An 18802-nucleotide genomic window follows, 5' to 3' on the forward strand; every position below is an offset into this window, starting at 1 on the left:
AGGATCTAATTAACTTCACAAGCGGCATATCCAAAGGGAAGTCTTGGGAGGCACCAGACCCTGCAGAGGCGAATTCTGCTTTTGTGGCCTGCCATACACAACAGCTCAAACACTGTGCTTGAGGCCAGTCCTCACGGTCAGCCAGCCTGAGGGTATAACCCACACACAAATCAGCCAATAGCAGTCAAGACTCAATACAAGATGAGGGCTCACATAACCCCCACAAGGGACATTGCTAGAGCACCCAATTCAGGTGGTCAAGGAGACTGCACCACTGGATACCAAAGGACACCTACCGACTTAAAGCCATCATACCGAGATTACGAGACATAGTATATCTAGCTACCTAATATATAGAAATAAGCACTAAGAGGCAGCCAAACTGGGGAGACAAAAAAATATGTCCCAAATAAAAAGAACAGGAGAAATCTCCAGAAACAGAACTAAATGAAACAGAGGCAAGCAATTAATCAGATATAGAATTTTAAAAAAATTTGTCATAAGGATCTTCAAGGAACTTAGTGAGAACTACAAGGAACTTAGTGAAAACTATAACAGCATGAAAAAGGACACAGAAACCATAAAAAATAACCATTCAGAAAAGAATAGAATGTATGAAATGAAGACTTTCTAGAAAAAAATTAACAGTAGGTTGGAAGAAGCAGAGGATTTAATCAGTGATTTGGAAGACAAAGTAGCAGGAAACATCCAATCAGAGCAGCAAAAAGAAAAAATACATATAAAAATGAGGATAGTTTAAGGGACCTTTGGCATGAAATGAAGCATAACAACATCCATAGTATAGGGGTACCAGAAAGAGAAAAGAAAGAGCAAGGGATTAAGAACCTATCTGCAGAAATAATGACTAAAAATTTCCCTAACCTGGTCAAGGAAAAAGACACACAAGTCTAGATAGCTAAGAGAATTCCAAACAAGATGAACCAAAAGAGGCCCATGCCAAGACTCATTATAATTAAAAGGGAATGGTTAAAGACAAAAAGAGAAACTTAAAAGCATCATGAGAAAGACAGTTACCTACAAGAGAGCTCCCATAAGACTGTCAGGTGATTTCTCAACAGAAACACTTATGCCAGAAGGGACTGGCACAAAATATTCAGAGTGATGAAAAGCAAGGACCTACAAATGAGACTACTCTACCTAGCAAGGCTATGTTTTAAAATGAAATGAGAAATAAAGAGCTTCCCAGAAAGAAAGAGTTAAAGGAGTTCATAACTACTCAAACAGTATTTAAGAAATGTTAAAGGTAATTCTTTAAAAACCAAAAAGAAAAAAAAAGACAAACATAAGGGATAAAATGGCAATAAATATGTACCTATCAAAAATCATATTATATATAAATGGTTAAATGCTCCAGTCAAAAGACACAGGGTGGCAGAGTAGATTAAAAAAAAAAGACCCATATGCATGTTGTTTACAAGAGACTCACCTCCAATCAAAAAATTCACTAAAGTAAAGGGATGAAAAAAGATATTTCATGTAGATGAAAATGAAAAATAAAAAGCTGGGGGAGAAATACCTATATCTGACAAAAATAGACTTTAAAACAAAGGCTATAATAAAAGACAAAGAAGGACACTATCGAGTAAGTCCAACAAGAAGACATAACCCTTGTAAACATTTATGCACCTAACAAAGGAGCACCTAAATCTGTAAAGCAAATCTTGATGACCATAAAGAAAGAGATCAACAGTAATGCAAACATACTGTGAAATTTTAACAACACATTGACATCCATGGAAAAATCTTCCAGACACAAATCAACAAGGAAACTGGTCTTAAATGACACACTAGATAAATCTAATTGATGACTTTATAGCATTTTACCCCAGAGCAGCAGAATATACACTCTTTTCAAGCGCAGTGGAATATTTTCTAGGATACCACGTTAGGACACAAAACAAGTCTCAATAAATTTAAGATTAAAATCATATCAGGCATCTCTTCTGACCATAGTGGTATGAAACTAGAAATCAATCACAAGAAAAAAACTGAAAACACATAAAGACATGGAGGCTAAATAACATGTTACTGAAAAATGAATGAGTTAACAATGAGATCAAGGAAGAAATCAGAAGATACCTTGAAATGAATGAAAATGAGAAAACAACAACCCAAAATCTGTGGGACACAGCAAAAGCAGTCCTAAGAGGGAAATTCATAGCATTACAGGACTACCTCAAGGAATAAGAAAAATTTCAAATAAACAAATTAATTGACACTTACGAGAGCTAGAAAAAGAACAACAAAGCGAACAGTGATAAGAAAGGGGGAAATAATAAAGATCAGAGCAGAAATAAGCAAAATAGAGTCTAAGAAAATACAAAAGATCAATGAAACCAAGAGCTGGTTCATTGAAAAGATAAATAAGATTGACAAACTTTTAACCAGACTCATCAAGGAAAAAAGATAGAGGACCCAAATAAGTACAATCAGAAACAAATGAGAAGTAACAACTGACACCAAAGAACACAAAGGATTGTAGAAAATACTGCGAACAACTATATGCCAACAAATTGGACAATTTGGAAGAATGGATAAATTCCTAGAAACATACAATCTTCCAAAACTGAATCAGGAGGAATCAGAGAATCTGGACAGGAAGAATACACCTAATGAAATTGAAGCAGTAATCATAAAACTCCCTACAAACAAAAGTCCTGGACTGGATGGCTTTACAGGAGAATTTTACCAAATATTCAAAGAACTAACACCTATCCTTCCCATAGTGCAACAAAAAAATTCAAGAGGAGGAAAGACTCCCAAACTTGTTTTACAATGCCAGAATTATCCTAATTCCAAAATCATATAAAGACAGGACCCAGAAAGAAAATTCTAAGTCAACCTTTGTTTTCAAGATTGTCCACCTAAGGAGACATTTTTAGAATATATATATCTTTACCCTATTGCCTCCCTCTCATAAAATTTTTAGATTAGAGATGTAATTTTTATCTGTTTATGTAAGTGACCCTTTGAAGGGCCATAAAGCATAATAATATGCAATATTTTTTTTTTACCCTTCCCCAAGAAGTAATTTGCCCCCTTGGTGGTCATATTGACCCATTAAGAAACATAGAGTATACTAGGAAAATAAGGTGAGTTCTGATTATAACCTCAAGGGCCAAAAAGGGAGGCAACTCACAAAAGATAAATGTAAAATTCAGTATCTCTGAAAAGTGAAAAAAATATAAACCTCCAACTGTGATTTTCAGATACAAGAAATTTCTTGTGAGTAATGGTGTTAAGGAAAGAGGAAAAATGATTTATATGTTTGGTTTAAATTAACATAAAAAAATAACTGAGTAAATGAAATTAATTGCAGGGGTAAGAAAATTCCAATCTTAATAAGGGAAATTTTCAGGAAAATTTTTATTATAGTAATCAGCTAAATTCTTATCTTCATTGAAACCTGTCCCAATTCTTTTTCAACTCTACATCTCTGGAGAAAATATAATGTATAGTTTTTAAAAGAAAATGTAAACACAAAGCATAAAATTATGAAAGGAATACGAAGTCCTGATATTTGAATTCATTCCTCGTACTGATATTTACTTTTTTAAAAATATATGTTTCTCAACAGTCATTTACATAGACGGCTTCAACAAGGCAAAAACTTGAATTAATATGAACCTTAGATAAATAAAAACTTAAAAAGTATGGTCTAAAACTCAATAAAAGATATTTCCTAGAGGAAGTAATGAAACATAAAATGCTTTAGCTTATAGAAAAAGACAAAAGAGGTAAAAATATTCAGTCCTATAAATCCGAAAGAATTGAAAATAGAATTTCAAAGAGATATTTGCACATCCATATTCAATGCAACATTATTCACAATAGCTGAAAGGGAATAATGTAAAGGTCACCAATAAATAAATGAATAAATAAAATGTAGTGTGTAAATACAACAGAATATCAGCCTTAAAAATGAAGGAAATCTTGTTACATGTTACAATATAGATGATTCTGAAGGACATTATGACAAGTAAATGAACCATTCACCAAAAAAAAAATTGCACAATTCCATTTATATAAGATATCTAAAGTTGTCAAACTCATAGAAACAGAAAATATGATGTGGTTGGGGGGGGTTGTTGTTTATTGGTATAAGTTTCAGGTTTGTAAGAATGAAAAAGTTCTAGAGATCTATTGCACAAAATGTGCATATAGTTAACAATGCTATACTGTATACTTAAAAAGGTTGAGATGGTAAATTTTATGTGTTTTAATCACAATTAAAAAACAACTGTCATCAAACCAATAGCAGGTAATAATCCAAATTAGAATTACCTCCTCTAGTTGTTTTGCATATAATTCAGATATACAAATAAAACTATGGTAAACAAACTCTAAACATATCAGGGCAGATAAAATAAATGTGTAGAATAATAACAAATGTTCACTTACATCAATTTAAATTCAACTGTATATTAATAGCATTCAGTGTATATTTATAGGTCCATAATCCCTTAAATCTCCTAGAGAGTTTGCATGTTAGAATACAGAATTCTTCTGATTTTAGAAAAGTAATACAGTACATGTACTGATTATTATGTAACTTCCACTGCAGAGTCTGAGGCAGCAACCTATCATCAAGTCCATGAACACTACTGCAGCAAAACATATGAACAGTCACACTAGGTAGGATACTTAAAGACTATAAATAGCTTCATGTCAGTCCAGGTCAGATTAGGTTTTGCTGCCAAGAGCTTTTTAGATTTTTGGATTCCAGATAAATGGACATTATGGATCCATTACTATAGTTCAAGATTCTGTCAACATTTTTAAGTGAGCAAATATTTAGTTTCATTCACCATGATTTCACTAATTGCCAAGTAATTCCAAGTAGACAAATAAAAGCATAACTAATTCAATGTTGCTACCTGTGTTAGTATAAAGAACACCCATAGTTAGAATCCAGTAGTTCAAAATTGAAAGGTTCCATACAAATTTTTACATGAATTTATCCTAGGCTCTTTTAGATCAATTTTGTGTATTTGTTTTTAATATCAGCCTATATTATCCAAATGACAGCTACTACCCACAAATGGCTTTTGAGCATTTGAATGTGTCTAGTCCAAAGTTAGATGTGCTATGATTTAAAAATGCCATTGACCATTTTTATGTTGATTACATGTTAAAATATTTTGAATACAGTGGGTTAAATATGTTATTAAAATTCATCTCTCCCTTTTTAATTTTTTAACATGGCTACTAGGAAATGTAACATTATATATGTGGCTGGCATTACATTTCTGTTAGACCGTGTTGCTCTGTTCTTGTGTTAGTCATCATGGTTGAAACTAATTATAATGAAAACATTGTCTCCTCTAGGATACCTCTCCAAATTACCCCGACTGAGGTGACTATGAGCCCACTGCATGTACTTTCATTGCTCCTATGCTTCTATCATAGCAATATTTCTTTATATTATAATTGTTTACTTGTTATTCCCCCAGGTTGAAAAGAGGCAGGATTTTTTTTTATGTGGAAATATCCAAGTTATAGCAGAATATAGAGGAAGACTATCCAATGAAATAGTATTAAGTTGATGTGAAAAATTAGACAAAATTCTGAGACCATAAATAACTGGAGCAATTGATATTCATAAATTATATCCTCAGTGTTTAAAAAAAAATCAAAGAGAATAACATTAGTAGATTTTAAAAGTTCCATTTTGTTAGAGAAAAAGAAAGAGATTTTTAAAATCTAGGTTGTTTTCTCACCTGAAGTCAAATTCCTAGCTGTACTTTGTGATTTCTGCATTTCAGTAGATTTAAAATTGAGATCATCCTGCATTATCTTCAGTTCTTGATTGGTGATAGAGGATATCTGTTTCATACGATTTATATTCTGTTTTTTCAGAGAAATAAAAATGAAAAAATTGTACCAATTTAACTCTCCAATAAACCTCTTAGGGAATACTGCTAAAGGACTGAATGCTTTGACTGGATATTTTTAAAAATACATCATTTATTATATATATTTTATAGAAGAATAAAGTGAGATTCAAATCAAGTTTTCTCAGTAAGAATAGGCTAAATTAAAATTTAAAATTTTTTTACATTTGCTTTATTTAGTTGCATAAAGAATTCAACAACACTATTTTAAGAACTGATCTGAGTCTTAAAACACTAAGAATATTGAAAGGAAGTAACGCATTTTTCCCCCCATGTTACCACACACTAGTGGCTGCTCGATAAACATGTTTTGCAGAATCAAGATACTCATTACAGTATCTTGTTCTCTTGTACATTCTTATAAGAACAGAATTCCTTCTATTTATAATACAAATTGCAGTGTAAAAAATATATTAACATATATATTAACATTTTCCAATATAACATACCCTGATTTTGCAGTTTATCTGTGCAAATGCTACCTCTGAAAGTTCACATAGATTAACAATGGAAGAGAATCTTAGTAATTGCTCTGAATTAGTTCTTCAGTTACTGTTGAGTATTGGTATCGTATACATATATATAATATTGACATACGCCATCTTTTCCCCCATCAACCAACTAATTAGCTAAATTTTGATAAAAAGATAAAAATTAATAGCTTAAGGAAATAAAATAACAAGAGAATTTAAAGGAAACACTATTTATTTATTATTTAAAAATTTTATGCATTTATTTATAGGGAGGGGAAAAGGGAGGGAGAAAGAGAGGGAAAGAAACATCAAGGTGAAAGAGAAACCTACAACCTGGGCCTGTGCCATGATCAGAAATCAAACCAATAACCTTTGACTTTGCAAGACTCTGCCCAACCAACTATGCCACACTGGTCAGAGTTAAAGGAAACAGTTTGAATGTAATAGTAAACTGCTGCATTTTTTAGTTTTATTGGAAAAGGTAGTTACAGTAAAGATAATGAGGACACAAGGACAGATACACAGTACTTACCCGACTACTGTGCTCCAAAAGCACAACAATATTGGCTTCTATCTGTGCCTTCCGTTCCAATTCCTGATTCTTAGTTTCCTCAAAAGTCTCAATAAAAGCTGCCAATTGAGAAATATGATGACGGGCTACTGTTCACATACTTAACATTATATAAACTCTGATTTGTAGGCCTTAAGAGTACATTTTAGAAAAGCAAATTTTAAACTATCAGTGTTTAAAATTTTATTAAACCAAAGTAATTACTCAATAAGAACATTTCTGCATACTTTCAAACTTTTACTGTTTTTTATTTTCTATTTTTTAAGGATTTTATTTGTTTCTTAGAGAGGGGGGGAAAAGAGGGAGAAAGAGAGGGGTAGAAATATTGATGTGTGAAACATTGATCAGTTGCCTCTTGCACACCCCCAACTGGGGCCCTGGCCTGCAACCCAGGCATGTGTCTTGACCAGGAACAGAACCAGTGACGTTTTGGTTCTCAGACCAGTGCTCAATACATTGAGCCACACCAGCCAGGGCTATAAACTTTCAAATGTTTAAAAGCTTAATTGTTATGACCTTTTATGATACAAGTAAACTAAAAACTTATATAGGTCCAGAAGTAAGAGCTGATAAAAAGGTGATCAGAAAAAAAAATTTCTGTGTTTACAGAGGATCTATTTGATACATCTACAATTATTAACATCTATAATTAGCTACTAACTTTACTTCTTCAAATAATATTAATAATTACCTATATTATCTGAAAATGTGTTTTACTTATAATGCTACATTAATCTCAACTAAGTTTAATAATTTATTCAGATTATAAATATTCTAAGAAATCATTCTTTTTCTTGTCTAATATAGAACCACTACACAATATGCTTATTTACATTCTTAAAGTATTTCTATGGATCTTCCAAAAAAAAAACTTACAGTTAAAAATAATTTTACTGTTAGCATAAAACAATGAATTTTGATATAATTTTTGGTACTTACTGAGATTTTACAGGAAAGATGGGATTTTGTTAAATCAGAGTTAGCAATTACTGTTCTATAGCATACGTCTATGAAGGTAACTATTGACATCAGACTTAGGGAAGGTACAATCAAAGGCTACTAAATTTCAGCTAGTTACAGAACCAAGTAACGATAAATAATTAAATAAATATTGTAAAAGCTACAAAAAAGGAGAAAGGTATTAAAGGTGAACATAATGAAGCAGGTGAAAGAGACTCTTCAATATTCAATCAGTAAGTGGTCTATAGGTTCATTATGCAGACTATAAATACTAGATTTCGAATCTATTCCTAACATACACTCATATAAACACATACCTTTTCCGAATTCTTTACCTTTTCCAAAGTCTTTTCTTATCCCCTAACTATGCTAGATATTTAGTAATCCTTCAAGGCCAATGCTTTGAATGTTCACACTTCTGCATTTATTAGCCATTGTATCCTCCCAAAATGAGATCTCTGATTTGGTATAAATGAAGAGCTACTTGAACATACATTATTTTCATATTTATAAGACTAACACTTACTGTCCATATTTTCCTCTCTTTTTTTTAGCTCCTTGTACTTCTGATTCATTTCACCTATAAGAGATACAAAATATAACATTAATTTCAAAAACTCCAGATACAATGCTCTAAATTAGAAATATCTCCAGGTGCTCCATATGCCATTAGTCATTGAATATTCAATATTTTCAATTAGGTGTAATTCTTGTACACTGACTTAAAGAATCTTTTAAAACAGCAATATTTGCATTTTTGACTACTTGAAAAAAAGGAATCTCCTGACTGGAAAGGACTTAAACACTTAAGTCCTTCTCTATATCAGTTCCAACTTGGAGCTATTCAACCTACACACGAACACTACAGGTGATGGGAAACATAAACTCCCAAGAAAGTTCATTCCATCTTTGAGTAGCTCATATAAACAAGCAAGACAGCAGGTGACTTCCCCCACAAAGTTTAAAGTGTAGGCATTTAACAAATAATTTAAATGAAAATGTACTAAGTGCTATCACGAAAAATAAAGGGTATTATATATAGAAGCCCAGGGCAAGGAAAACTAATTTAGTTGAGGGGTTCAGGGAAATTTTCTCTAAAGAAGTACTATTAAGACTTCATTATAAAGAATAAATGAATAAGAGTTACTTGGTCAAAATATAAAAGATTAATTTCAAAGTCAAAGCATTACAAGTACAGAAATTTGAAGGTGAGGATGGATATGATAGAACAAAAACTGAAAGAGTGGTATGACTGAGGCAGAGAATGTAAGTGAAGAAGTGGCACAAAGATGAGCTAGGTTATGAGAGATCTTAAAAACACACATTAGAAAAGTTTGGACTTCCTTCTATGGACAATGGTAAAATTACTGAAGAATTTTAAGCAGGAGAAAAAATGGTCAGTTTGCATTTCTGAAAAATATTTCTAGCCTGAAGAATCAAAGGGAAGTAAGACAGAGGTAATAAGCCTAGTTAGGAGACAGTCACAGTAATCTGGGTGAAAGGTGAAGGTTTCCTGGAGCAGAGTGGTAGCAGATGAGGATGTAAGGTTGTGAATATTTGTTTGAGACACTTAAGAGGCAGAGTGAATGGATTTTGGTGATGGTTAAACAGGGAGAAGTCAAATATGATTCCCAGGTTTCTACTTGAGTAACTGAGAACATGGTGGTATTATTAATTAAAAAGAGAAGTAAGTTGAAGAAGCTGCTGTTTACAGCCATTTTGGATGTTTCATTTAATATATGTAAAAGACATGTTTAAAAGGGCAAAAATCTGAGAGCCAGACAGATGGATGAAATCTGACACTGTAACTGCATAAAGGGACCATCAGCAAAGGTGGATCACAATTACTTTATGACAACCGGATATTCAGTGTAACCAAAATTGAGTTTTGGAAGCACATGGTATTTTTTTGGACTTGTGAGATAGTTGCAGCCATGTTCCACCTGGGCCCAGGTAGAGTAAGCTGAATAAATTTGTGTTTGCTCTATTCTGGAGAGGCTAAGGAAGCTTGTTAAGTTAATGTCCAGCAAGGGGAGAGGGAATAATAGGCTACAGATTCCTAAGGGGGTTTCTAATGAGGAACCAGCATATGGAAGAACTTTAGGAAGAAGAGTTCAAAGAAAATGGGGGAGCCAATGGTTAAGAGTCCAGAGGCTAAAACCCAATGGTTAGCCTGCGTTCCATATATCCCTCTATAAGGTATATCATTTTTCCAAGTACTGGCTATAGTAGCAATAAAGTTAGGGTAGAAAGGAAGATAATTGGGTAGAGCTCCTAATTATATGGAGGCATGGAGTTCTACTTGTATACAGACTTTCTTGGTAGGAAGAGAGACAGGACTACATAAAGGTGAAGGCAAAGTCAGAGGCCTTGGCCAGCAAATAGCCATTTTTCTTTCTGATCTGAAAATATTTTTCTGAAGCTCATTGAGGACAGCCCTGATACAAAGAAAATCTTGTCAAGGCCCCCTAAACCATACTATTAGTAAAAAGTGGAAAATAAAAGCCACTGTCTAAGGATAGTAGAATGATTACCCAGCGATCATGAATTCCTAGCCATGAAACATCCAGAACCAACAGAAAACATTGGGTTCACTCAGACTAAGGCTTTGAATGCATTAACAACTTTAATGGACTACTATTCAGTTCAAAAGAAGAGCAATGGTCTCAGAGCAAACTAAAGCATACTTATTTGTGAGGGGGTGGAAAGAGTAAATTTACAATAAATGACAAAGTTTGTAAATGACTGTTTTAAAAAAAAATAGATTATAGACAAATTAAGGTTGGTCCTATAATGTCACCATTCACTTACCTTATGGCAATGTATTTTGAGTTGGCAACAAAGAGAAAGAATTAGCGACTGTAGCACACATGATCTGGAATGCCCTCAGAGGAGGGTAATGTGCATGTAAATATTATATAACCTACAAGAAGCAGCAGAAAATTTAGTATCTGCTGAACCTGCCATGGCCTAGGTTTCTAAGAAAATCTTAGTTTCTTGTTGTGGCTGTCTAGGAAGTTGCACTCTTGAGAGATTAGTCAGGCATTGAGGGATTAGGAAGAGGCGTCCAACCTAGGCTTTACAGAAATTTAAGTCATCTTTCTTCTCTTTTAAAAATCTTTTAAGGATATGTTTATTGTGGGGGGAGCGGAGAGGAAGAGGGAGAAGGAAAAGGGGAAAGAGAGAGACATTTATCAGTTGTCTCCTGCACACCTCCCGAATGGGGGGTCAAACCCACAACCTAGGTACATGCCCTGACCCAGAATGGAACCCCGAGCCTTTAGGTGCATGCTGTAACCAACTGAGTCATGCCAGCCAGGAGTCCTCTTCTAAACTTAAGAGAATTTCCTACACATGTTGTTTCCAGTTCCTTATCTTGCTGTTAGACCAGCGGTCCCCCAATATTTTTGGTACCAGGGGACACTTTGGTGGAAGCCGATTTTTCCACAGGGGTGGGGGATAGTTTTGGCATGATTCAAGTGCTGTGAGGCCTGGTTCCTAACAGGCTGGACGGTTACCAGTACTGATCCACAGCCCAGAGGTTGGGGACCCCTATATTAGACCTCAAGACAGCACAATGAGGCTTTGCCTCCTGCCATTCCAACGAAGTTGTTCTCAATAAGATTATATGACTCCTTACTCAATTATCAAATTCAGGGGCAGTTTCCAACTCTTACCTTACTCTGCATTATCTGACACTATTGATATATCCTGCCTTCTTTCAACTTTTCTCCTTACATTTTCTGTTGAGGGCAGCTTTTCTAGGTTTTCTTATTTTCAGATAATTCCTTCTCTGCCTTCTCTTCATGGTTTTCTCTTTTTTCTTCATTTAAATTAATTGGTTCTGCTGTTTTCTTCTTTTAAATTAATTGGTTCTGCTGTTTGTAGCATTAGTTGACTTTTTAATGCTACATTATATCCAAGGAAATCCCACTTATTCTTGTGGTTTAAGAGCTCCTAAATTTGACCTTTTCACTAATTTTCAGATTGTTTTATCCAATTACTTACTAGATATATTGAATATTCATCTAGATATAGTTTAGGACATCCTAATACTAGCATATCCATAATTAGACTCATCAGTCTTCCTCCTCACACTCTGCAGCCCTCTGGATTCCATATTACATTTAGAAGTCCTTCACCATACACTTATCATCCAAGTCAGAAACCTGTGATCTTCCTCCCTTCTGCTCTCTCAAATCCATGTTCCTAGTTGCCATCAAATTGAGCTGAAGACATACCTGGTCAAAGTCTCCAGCTATAGAGCTGCCAGCTGGATTAGTTAGGACAGAGCTCCCATACCTCTTAACAGATTCCCAAGCTTTATAAAACCTCTTCCCATACACTGATGTTAAGGAGAAAAGAGGTCAGGGCACTAGTGAACTGTTCTATTTTGTGATTGCTTAGTTGGAGGATTAATATGTGAGGGACTCATTGTTGGGAAATGCCCTGTTTGGTTTCAGGAACTGTAACCTCACTGGCAGGCGGGAGGGCCCCAAGGCTGGAAATAATCAGAGAGGCCTTGGAGAAACAGGCCCCTGAGGAGACAAAACCTGTCCCCTCTGGCAGGGTCATAACCCCTGCCTCCCTCGCATCCCCCTGCTTGACCCTGTTATGGTCGGTGATCCATGGCAGGTAAGTTTTTTCTCATGCGGAGAAAAACGACCTAAGACAGACCTCGGCCGGTATGGGTAGCAGCCATAGGGATGGGGGACACGGAGAAAGGGCAAAAAGGCCCACACCCCTTAGCTCAGCTTGGACATGGCTGGATTTCTCATTCTATCTGAAAGAAGTCTCCTTGTCTCTTGGCAGTTCCCTGGCTTAGGCTCGAAACAATACCAGAGACAGTCCTAAACTGAACCTGGCAGTTCCCAGGGAAATCAGGCCTAAAAGTAAATTATGTAAAGTATGCTTTGTTTTTCCCTCAGAAGCTATAGCCAGCTCATACTGGCATGGAAATTTACATTATTCACAAACCTAACCCTATACCCTTGGGCACTCTTATGTTTACTACGCTCTCATGTTTAGTCCTCTCACTTGTGTACTAGTCTCCTCTCGGACCCAGGTAAATCAGTGTGTTCATGCCATTTGTTTTCTTTAAAACATCACCTATTCTCTGTAAACATTAACACACTGATGTAATGAGATAACCTGTGCATTTCTCTTACCTAGCCCCACTGATAACCCTTTCAATAAAAGCCTCTGAACAAAGGGACTTGGGGCCTTCCCGACTAGGGGGACATGCTACGTCCCCTCTCCTGGCAAACAGAGAAGTGTTTGCGACGACTTGTGCTTATTCCTCCAATCTGTGACACCCTCGGGACGGCTTTGCAGGATTCAGAGTCCCAGGTCCCATCTCAGCTGGCCCCGGATGGTAATCCTCAGATCCTGGAACACCATGCTCCCCGAGCTGCACTCTGTCCCCCACTGCAGTAGTTGCCTGGACTGGGTGCTACCCCGCGCACCACGCAGCAGCTTGTGGAGGGCAATATTCAGGTGTGGGGTATCCTAAGGATTTGCTAACTAAGGAAGGGAGTTAGCAAATCTGTCCTTAGATTTGCAATCACAAGAGAGGACAAGATCATAGATATGGAGAAGATGATCAGTATATACTACTGGAGGTGCAAAGAATCTACTGTAGTAAAATCAAGAATATGAAGACCAAAGGAGAGGAAAAGGACACGGGGTGATTTCAGAACTACCCTCAAGTTCTGAGCACTTGACCAAATTTACTGAGTACCTACCATGTGCCAGATACTCTAACAGTTGCTATGGATATCAACATGAACAAGATAAGCTACCAGTCTTTCCTAGAAGGGTTTACAATCTATTAGGTGTTTAAAAATAAAAAGTTACAATGCAACACAAATACTATAACTGGGGTATGCATGAAATACTATGGTAACTAGATGGGTGAAAAGGGTCCAAGGGGTTTTCATAAAGTATACATCAGCATGACACTTTAACAGGCAATGTAGAAATTACAGAGATGCATAATATATTTTTCCTTCAAGAAATGTATACTCTATTAAGTACTTCAAAATTTATACTATTAATTTAGGCCTTTCTTTAGAGGAAGAAAAGAAAACATGGGAATGGACTGTTACAAACCAATCAGGATATTTGCAGAAAAGATACTATTGCTTTTTGATACTCTGCTAGCCAGCCACTGGAGTAAGAGAAATATAATCTTTTTGTACAATCAAGGGGCTGAGCATCACTACAACCACCTTTGTCCTCACTGTCAGTATGTTCATCTGACTCTTACTTTCCTGTGACCAAATGATGTTCTTATAATTCAGGGATTACAGAGCTATCTATTTTTTTATCATATTTTTTCCATTACCTTTATCCTCCTTATTCCCCCCTGCCACCCCGCCAAATTAACCACACTGTTGTCTATGCCCAAGATTCCTTTTTCCTCCATCTCCTCACCCTGACCCCCAGAGCTGTCAGACTCTAGGACTCTTGCTTCTATTTTGCTTGTACAATCTCTTCATTCATTAGACTCCACATGTGAGTGAAATCGTATGGTATTTGTCTTTCTCTGACTGGCTTATTTCACTTAGCATAATGTTCTCCAGATCCATCCATACCGTCACAAAGGGTAAAATTTTTTCCTTTGTTATGGCTGAGTAGTATTCCATAGTTGTTATATCCATTTATCTATTGATGGACCCTTGGGTTGTTTCCATATCTTGGCAATTGTAAATAATGCTGCACATAGAGGTGCTTATGTTCTTTCAAATTAGTGTTTCAGGTTTCTTAGGATAAATTCCCAAAAATGGAATTGCTGGGTCATAAGGCAGTTCCGTTTTTAATTTTTGAGATTTCTCCATACTGCTTTCCATAGCAGCTGCACCATCTGCATTCCTACCAACAGTGCAAAAAGGTTCCCCTTTCTCCACATCCTCACCAGAACTTGTTGTTTGTTGATTTATAGATGACAGCCATTCTGACAGGTGTGATATCTCATTGTGGTTTTAATTTGCATTTCTCTGATTAGTGAAGCTGAGTATCTTTTCATATGTCTACTGGCCATCTGTATGTCCTCTACAGAGAAGTGCCCATGTTTAAATTAGAATGTTTCTTTTCTTGGTGTTGGGTTTTGTAAGTTCTTTATAAATTTTGGATATTAATCCCTATCAGAGGTATTGGTGAATATGTTCTCCCATTCAGTGGGTTGTCTATTTATTTTGTTAATGGTTACTTTTGCCATGCAAAACTTTTTAATTTGATGTAGTCCCATTTGTTTATTTTTTCTTTCGTTTGCCTTGCCTGAGGAGATAGATCAGAAAAAAATATTGCTATGAGAAATGTCCAAGATTTTACTGCCTAAACATGGGCAGTAAATTTATTCTAGAAATTTTATATTTTTGGTTCTAACATGTAATTCTTCAATCCACTTTGAATTTATTCTTGTGTGTGGGGTAAGAAGGTGGTCTAGTTTCATTTTGCATGTATCTGTCCAATTTAACCAACATCATTTATTGAATAAACTATCTTTAGCCCATCGTATGTACTTGCTTCTTCTGTCAAATATTGACTATAAGTGTGTGGGTTTATTTCTGGGCTCTCCATTCTGTTTCATTGATCTATGTGTCTGTTTTTATGCCAGTACCATACTGTTTTGATTACTATGGCTTTTATAGTATAGTTTGTTATTAGGACGCATGATTCTCCCAACTTTGTTCTTCTTTCTCAAGGTCTCTGTAGACTGTTCAGGGTCTTTTGTGGTTCCATATAAATCTTTGAAATGTTTGGTCTAGTTCTGTGAAATACATCTTTGTTATCTTGATAGGAATTGCACTGAATCATGTGGTTTTAGCTTTCATTTTGTTTATGTAGTGTATCATCACATTTATTGATAAATGAATATTTTACCAAACTTGCATTCCCAGAATAGAAGTATTTATTCTGGGACCATTATGGTCCATGGTGTATGATCTTTTTGATGTATTGCTGCATTCAGTTTCTGATATTTTGCTAAGGATTTTAGCATCTATGTTCATCAGGGATATTGGTCTACAATTTTCTTTTTTTTGTAGTGTTTTTATCTGGTTTTAGAATTAGGATAATGTTGGCCTTGTAAAATGAGCTTGGGTGTCTTCTTCTTGAATTTTTTGAAATAGTTTGAGAAGAAGAGCTGTTAGTTCTTCTTGGAATGTTCGGTAAAAGTCACATGTGAAGCCATCTGGTCTATGGCTCTTGTTTGTTGGGAGTTTTTTGAGTGCTGCTTCAATTTCACTAGTGGTAATCTGTCTATTCAGATTCTCTGATTTTTCCTGGTAGGTTTAGAAGGTAGTATGTTTCTAGGAATTTATCAGTTTTGTCCAGATCATCTAATTTATTGGCATATAGTTTTTTATATTTTCTTAAAATCTTTTGTATTTTTTTTCTTTGGTGTCAGTTGTTATTATACCTCTTCCATATCCGATTTTATTTATTTGGGTCCTCTGTCTTTTTTTTCTTGATAAGTCTGGTTAGTTGGTCAATCTTATTTATCTTTTCAAAGAACAAGGTCTTGGATTCATTGATCTTTTCTACTTTTTTCCAGGTCTATTTAATTTATTTCTGCTCTGATCTTTATTATTTCCTTCTTTCTGCTCACTTGGGGCTTTGTTTTTTGTTATCTTTCTAGTTCCTTTAAGTGTAAAGTTTGTTTATTTGAAAATTTTCTTTTTTCTTGAGATAGGCCCCTAAGGCTATGAATGTCCCTCTTAGGATTGTTTTCTCAGTGTCCCTCAGATTTTGGGTTGTTGTGTTCTCATTTTCATTTGTTTCAAGGTAACTTTTGATTTCTTTCTTGATCTCTTTCTTGATTCATTCATTGTTTAATTACATGTTACTCTGCTTCCATGTCTGTATATTTTTCAGTTTTCTTCTTGTGATTTATTTCTAGTTTCATAGCATGGTAGTCAGAGAATATGCTTGATATAATTTCAATCTTATTAAATTCATTGAGACTTGTTGTATGCCCTTACATGTGGTCATACCTAGAAAATGTTCCATGTGCACTTGAGAAGAATGTATATTCTGCTGCTCTGTGTTGAACGCTCTGTAGATATCAGTTAAATACATTTGATACAGTGTATCAATTACGGCCACTGTCTTGATTTTCTGACTGAAAGATCTAGCTATTGACGTCAATTGGGTACTGGAATCCTCTATTACTGTATTTCTGTCAATCTCTCCCTTTATGTCCATCAAAATTTTCTCTACGTATTTAGGAGCTCCTATGTTGGGTGCATAAATGTTTACTAGAGTTATATCCTCTTGTATATTCCCCTTCATCATTATGTAGAGTCCTTTTTTGTCTATTACTATATATAGACTTGGTTTTAAAGTCTATTTTGTTGGCTATAAGCATTGCTACCCAGCTTTTGCATTTCCTTTCAACATGCATGAAATATCTTCTTCCTTTCCTTTACTTTTAGTCTGTATCTTGCAGTCTAAGGTGGGACTCTTAGACATAGCACATACATGGGTCTATTTTCTTATCCATTCAGATAGCCTATGTCTTTTGGGTGGAGCATTTAAGCCATTTACATTTAAGGTGATTATTTATAGATAGGTATTTAGTGCCATTTTATTTTTTAGCTATTTTCCCCTTTTTCCCCCCTTTTCTTTTTCCTTCTTCTTCTTCTTCTCCTCAAAGCAAGTCCTTTAACATTTGTTGCAGTACTGGTTTGATATTAACAAACTCCATTAGTTTTTTTTTGTCTAGGAGACTCTTTATTTCTCCTTCAATTTTAAATGATAGCCTTGTGGGTAAAGTAGCCTTGGTTGTAGATCCTTGCTTTTCATCACTTTGAATATTTCATGTCAATCCCTTATGGCCTGAAATGTTTCTGTTGAGAAATCAGATGTCAGTAATGGAGTAACCTTGCAGGTAACTAGTTGTCTTTCTCTTGCAGTTTTTAAAGTTCTCCTCTTGTCTTTAAACTTTGCCATTTTAATCATGGTGCATCTTGGTGTGGGCCACTTTGTGTTCATTTTGTTTGGGACTCTGTGATTCTTTGACTTACATGCATGTTTCTTTCACCAGGTTAGGGGAGTTTTCAGCCAGTATTTCTTCAAATAGGTTTTTGATCTCTTGTTCATTCTCTTCTCCTTCTGGTATTCCCATGATACAGATTTTGTTACGCTTCATGTTGTCTCAAAAGTTTCTTAAACTCTCATTTTTAAAAATTCTTTTTTCTTTTTGCTGCTCTGCTTGGGTGTTTTTTCTACCATGTCTTCAAAACTACTGATTTGATCTTCTCCTTCATCTAACCTACTGTTTTTGTGCTTTTTTTCCTTCACTGTATTATTTATTCCATATATTGTATTCTTTATTTATGGCTGGTCCTTTTCTTTAATGGTTTTTATGTCTTTTTTTCATGCTGTTGCATATCCTTCTAATAATCACTCTAAACTTTACATTTGTTAAATTGTTTACCTCCATTTCATTTAGTTCTTCTTCTGGAGAATTCTCTTGTTCTTTCACTTGGGGCCTGTTTCTTTGTCTTCCCATTTTGGCTGCCTCTTTGTGTTTGTTTCTTTCTGTGTATTAGATAGACCTGCAGAGACTCTGGTATAGACCTAGTCAGATGCTGCCTATGATTGGCCCTGAGCAACCTGTTTGAAGCGATCATTGATCCACAGCTTGTGGCTCCCTCTGCTGGGTCTGGGTGTGTGTAGAAAGAACAAAGCTGTGCACCAAGGCTGGCTTTTAACTAGCACTGGTCTCGGGGAGGGTCAACTAAAGTCTCAGATCTCCCAGAGATCTGCCTTTGTCTACAGGCTTTCTGTTAGGCTTTATCATTGATATAACTGCCAACTGTACTCGACAGCAGCTCAGCTTAAGATCCACAGGAGAAGGCGAGAGGGATTCCTGTGGG

The 18802-nt window shown here is 35.3% G+C and overlaps 1 protein-coding gene across 2 annotated transcripts in view; it reads right to left on the reverse strand.

The window, feature by feature from the left end:
* IFT74 (intraflagellar transport 74) overlaps positions 1-18802 on the reverse strand; it is a 97524-nt gene that overhangs the window by 20454 nt on the left and 58268 nt on the right. For both annotated transcript variants that reach the window (XM_054588118.1, XM_054588124.1), the window contains exons 14-16: positions 8446-8499; positions 6921-7018; positions 5742-5868 (exon numbers count right to left, since the gene is read on the reverse strand). In XM_054588118.1, the coding sequence (XP_054444093.1) occupies positions 5742-5868; positions 6921-7018; positions 8446-8499 (279 nt within the window). The remainder of the gene's footprint in view (positions 1-5741; positions 5869-6920; positions 7019-8445; positions 8500-18802) is intronic.

This window comes from Pteronotus mesoamericanus, unplaced genomic scaffold (genome assembly GCF_021234165.1).
Source record: "Pteronotus mesoamericanus isolate MK-2021 breed Mesoamerican mustached bat unplaced genomic scaffold, CSHL_Meso_final contig_124, whole genome shotgun sequence".
NCBI classification, from domain to species: Eukaryota; Metazoa; Chordata; class Mammalia; order Chiroptera; family Mormoopidae; genus Pteronotus; species Pteronotus mesoamericanus.